General features: G+C 61.8%; 1 protein-coding gene across 1 annotated transcript; it reads right to left on the bottom strand.

The window, feature by feature from the left end:
* Positions 1–1,152: 1,152 nt before the first annotated feature.
* Positions 1,153–4,324, bottom strand: SLC35E4 (solute carrier family 35 member E4; the record flags this gene model as incomplete). Its single annotated transcript, XM_008642989.2, has 2 exons — positions 1,153–2,928; positions 4,279–4,324. Coding segments are annotated over 2 exons (474 nt in total), but the record flags the coding sequence as incomplete, so codon positions are not given.
* Between the last annotated feature and the right edge of the window lie 3 nt (positions 4,325–4,327).

Raw genomic sequence — 4,327 nt, 5'->3', positions numbered from 1 at the left:
GGGACCCCTACGCCCAGCCTGGCTCCTGTCACCTCTGCATGGGGACACCCAGCCACGCTCCCTGGAGCTGCAGGGCACTGGGAGCACCATAAGGCACTGAATCCAAAGTGGAAAAAGCAAAGCCATGGATGGAGCCAGGATCCGGGCAGACCCCAGTGCCAGCAAATGAGTCAGGGGGCTGGGGGGATAGGCAGGCAGTCCCTGGGGAAGGACTCCTGAGCCAGGCCTGCCGTGGGTAGCAGGTTTGCAGGTCTCACTCCTCCCTTCCAACATTCCCCATTATGAAAAAGCCTCTGGGACGTGAGCCCAGAAAGCAAGCAGGCTCCTGGCCAGAGCAGGGGCCGTTGGCTGATAACTGCGGGCCCTTTGTGTCCTTTCTGGGATGGGCACCACTCCAGCCACACCTGGGGCACCGTGGCAAAGGTGGCAGCAGCGGTGGCACTCTGGCACACCCCGGAGAGCTGCCCGCCCCTCACTGCGTGCTGCAAGGAGCTGTTCCTCAGGTGCTGCTGGAAGCAGCCTCAAATCACTGCCCTAATAATGGGGAAAAAATCGCTGTTTGGGAAAGGGGGAGGGAACCAGTGAGGATTTTCCAGGGAAGTGGGGTTGTGCATGTGTGTTCCAGTGAGTCACCAGACTGGAGAGGGGCAGGACAAGCAACACATGGTGTGATTTTTGGGGCTGTCTGTCCAAGGCCAGGAGCTGGACTCGATGATCCTTATGGGTCCCTTCCAACTCAGGATATTCCATGATTCCATGACTCAGGGGACAGGATGCTCCAGCGTCATGCCACCCCAGGGCAGGGCAAAGCTCCCAGCCCTTTTCCAGACACTTGTGGTCAGTGACTGCTCTCCATGTCACCACATCCCTCCCGTGTCCTGTAGGGTGTCCCAGTGCCAGCCCTGGGGCTGCCAAACCGCAGCTGTCCCTGCTGGAGCTGGAGATGCTGGACACAGCTTTCCCAGGAGCTGGAACATCCTGAGACATTTCCGTGCCTCAGTTTCCTATCCTTGCACTGGGTGTTCCTCCCTTCCTTCCTTCTTGGCCAGGAGATCTCTGGGAGCCAAGGGTGAAGTACAACAAAAATAGAGCTTTATTTTGGGACAAGTGCAATCGGAGCTGGGTCCTTCGGCCCCAGAGTGGAGATACAAGTGTGGCAATGGCGGAGCTGGGTCCTTCGGCCCCAGAGTGGAGATACGAGCGTGGCAATGGTCACCACGGACCCCAGCAGCGGTGCCAGGGCACACACACAGGGTTGTCCCTTTGCCATGGTGAGCATGTGCTGTGTCACAGCCCAGCACTGTCCCGTGTTACAGCCCAGCACTGTCCTGGAGCGATGGCAACTAGTCCAGGCTGTTCCCATCCCCTTGGCTGGGCTCTCACCATCTCTGCCACGGATGCCAGTCTGCAGCGAGCTGGGAGGGGTGGGGACAGCTGTGGGGGCTGAAGGGCACGGTGGGGACAAAGACGACGCTGGCAGCACCACTGGCAGCCCTGTGGGATTGTCACGACACGGTGGGGATGGGGACAGGAGAGGGGACACGCACCCACCCTGTCCTGGGTGTCTCATTCAGCCACGAGAACTGAGTGTACAGAAAGCCAGGGGCCACTCCAGCCAGCAGAGCTCAGTAGTGACACACACAAACAGACACACAGACACACACACAGACACACGTCAGTTTTCCCAGGTGGGACAGCAGCCCGATGCATGAAGCTGTGTATCCAGAGCCACGTCCCTGGGCGTGCCCAGCCTGTGTGTGCACACAGGAACACATGTGCAGAGCCGGTGCACACACACAGGTACCTGCTCAGCTGCACAGGGCCCCTGTGCACAGCAGCACCTGCCAGCAATGCACACGTAGAGCTGTGCACACCAGCACACGTGTGCCACACAGACACTCGCACACGTACAGTCTGTACCGATGCACAGGTGCCCACAAGCACGAGACCTGCTCACACGCAGAGCCTGTGCACACCAACGTGTGCACATTAACACACACATGCACACCAACAGGTGTGCATGCAGAGCTGTGCACACCAACGCGTGCAGTGTCACACACATCAACACGCACGTGCCCCCACACAGAGCCACGCTCACACCTGCAGGGCCTGCGCACACCCACACGCACAGAGCTGTGCGCAGACCCACTCACACCTGAGAGTGTGCAATTCAACGCACGTGTGCACAGCTGTGCACACAACACACGTGCACATCAGCACATCCACGTGCACAGCGCTGGGCGCACCAGCACACACGTACACTGTGCAAAGCAGGACGTGTACACTCACATCTGCGCTCACCAGAAAACACCCAGCCTTGCACAGACACACACGTGTGCACAGCACTGCGCACCTCAGCACCGGTGTGTGCACACAGAGCCGTGCACACTGGCACACACATGCACAGAGTGGCACACACATGCACAGAGTCACACACACTGGCACACATGTGCACAGCACTCCCCCAGAGCCCTCCTGGCCCCAACCCCCCCACGGGTCCCTACTCATGGTGCGGGTGCCGCCGCAGCCCCCGCAGGCCCCAGCAGGCAGCCAGGAGCCGGGGCTGGTGGTACAGCACCATCCCGGCCAGCGTCAGCGCCACGCCGGCGTAGCCCAGCGCGCCCAGCCGCGTGCCAAACAGCAGCCGCGACAGCAGCAGGTTGCCCACCACGGTGAGGCTGCCCAGGAGGTGCAGCGTGAGGGCTGAGGTGAGGGACAGGAGGCAGGAGGTGGCCAGGTTGTAGAGGACGGAGCCGAGGCAGCTGAGCAGGACGCAGCCCCAGAGCGCGGCATCGGGGCGAAGGACGCCCTGCCACGAGGGGCCCAGCTCCAGCGCCACGGCCGCCCCAAACAGCAGCACAAAACTGGGCAGGGACGTCAGGCCGAGCAGGGACAATGCATCCAGACGGTCCTCCTGCAGCAGCACACCTGGGGGGACAGGGGACAGTCAGTGGGACATCCCACCCACCCACCACAGGGACACCCAGCACCCATAGGGGACACCAAACAACACGGGTCCAAGCAGCAAAGAAATCCCAAATGTCACTGGGAAGCGGAAAATGAGGGAGGGCAGTTCCTTCCATGGGCTGGGGGTGCCCTGGTTTGGGGGGTCCCATTTGGAGGTTCCCAGGTTTGGATGCGTCTCTGTTTAGTAGTTTGGGAGTCCTTCATTTCTGGGACTCCTTGGTCTAGAGGTGCCCTGGTTCAGAGGGTGTCCAGTTTCAAGAGTGCCTGGGTTTGGGGGTCAGGGTGCCACAGTGAGGGTTGGACAGGGCAGCTTTCCCAGCCCGTTTTGGAGCATTTGTCCCCATGTCCCCCCCTCTGGGTCATCTGAGGACAGTGGGGACAGCAGGCACAGCAGGGCTGGCTGCCACACACAGACATGCCCCTATCCTCCCCGGAGCCAATGTCCATGTTGCACTGAGGGTGAAAAGGTGACAGGGCATTGACGTGATGACCAGTGGTGTCCCTTGGGGGGCCACAGCACCCCAGTACAGCCATGGGGACCTTGGGGTGAGCCCATGGCCCCATGCCAGAGCCCATCCCCACGGTGCCCTGAGTCACAGGCTCTGGAGGAAGTGCTCCCTTGCCAGCCAAAAACATTCCAGCTGGCTCCTCGCTGCCATTTGCCAAGGACACCATGGCCTGGGTGGCACCGCGGCCACCAGAGCCCCTGGGAAGGGAGGACTCGCAGGGAGTCCAGCAGCCCACAGGGACGGGACAGGACAGGCCGGGTGACCCTGTGCCACACTAGGGCATTTCCACCCCCCCATGGCCCCAGGACACCACAGGGACACTAATGGTGTCATCATTGACAAATTAAGGTCACATCACCTCAGGGCCACAAGTACGACACAGCCCTGAGAGGGGCAAGGGCGGCTCTGAGGTGGCACCAGGGACAGAGTGGGCATGGGGTGGCACTGGGGCTGGGGTGATACAAGGGTGGCACCAGGACCAACAGGGACAGCAGATGGCACTGCGGCTCAGGTGAAACTGGGAGCCAGAGTGCCACCACGGTTGTCACCACGGGGTGACGCTGAGGCCAGGGTGGGCAGGGAGTGTCAGCGGAACAAAGGTGGCACTGGGGTGACACCAGTGATAGGGTGCGGTAGCATTGGGGCTGGGGTGACATCAGGGTGGGCAGCGGGTGGCAGGGTGAGCACGGAGAACCCCCAGCACCGGGGTGGCACCGAGGTGACACCAGCACCCCTGTGCCCCAGGGGGCCTGCCAGGGGCGGGCGGACATGCAGGAAAGGGACAGGGACAGGTGGCACTTACTCTGCTGGATGGACTTGAGGGCGCGGAGCACGGTGGCGGCCAGAAGGAA

This window comes from Corvus brachyrhynchos, unplaced genomic scaffold (genome assembly GCF_000691975.1).
Source record: "Corvus brachyrhynchos isolate BGI_N302 unplaced genomic scaffold, ASM69197v1 scaffold19, whole genome shotgun sequence".
NCBI lineage: Eukaryota > Metazoa > Chordata > Aves > Passeriformes > Corvidae > Corvus > Corvus brachyrhynchos.
This window is presented reverse-complemented; position numbering and strand designations above follow the sequence as displayed.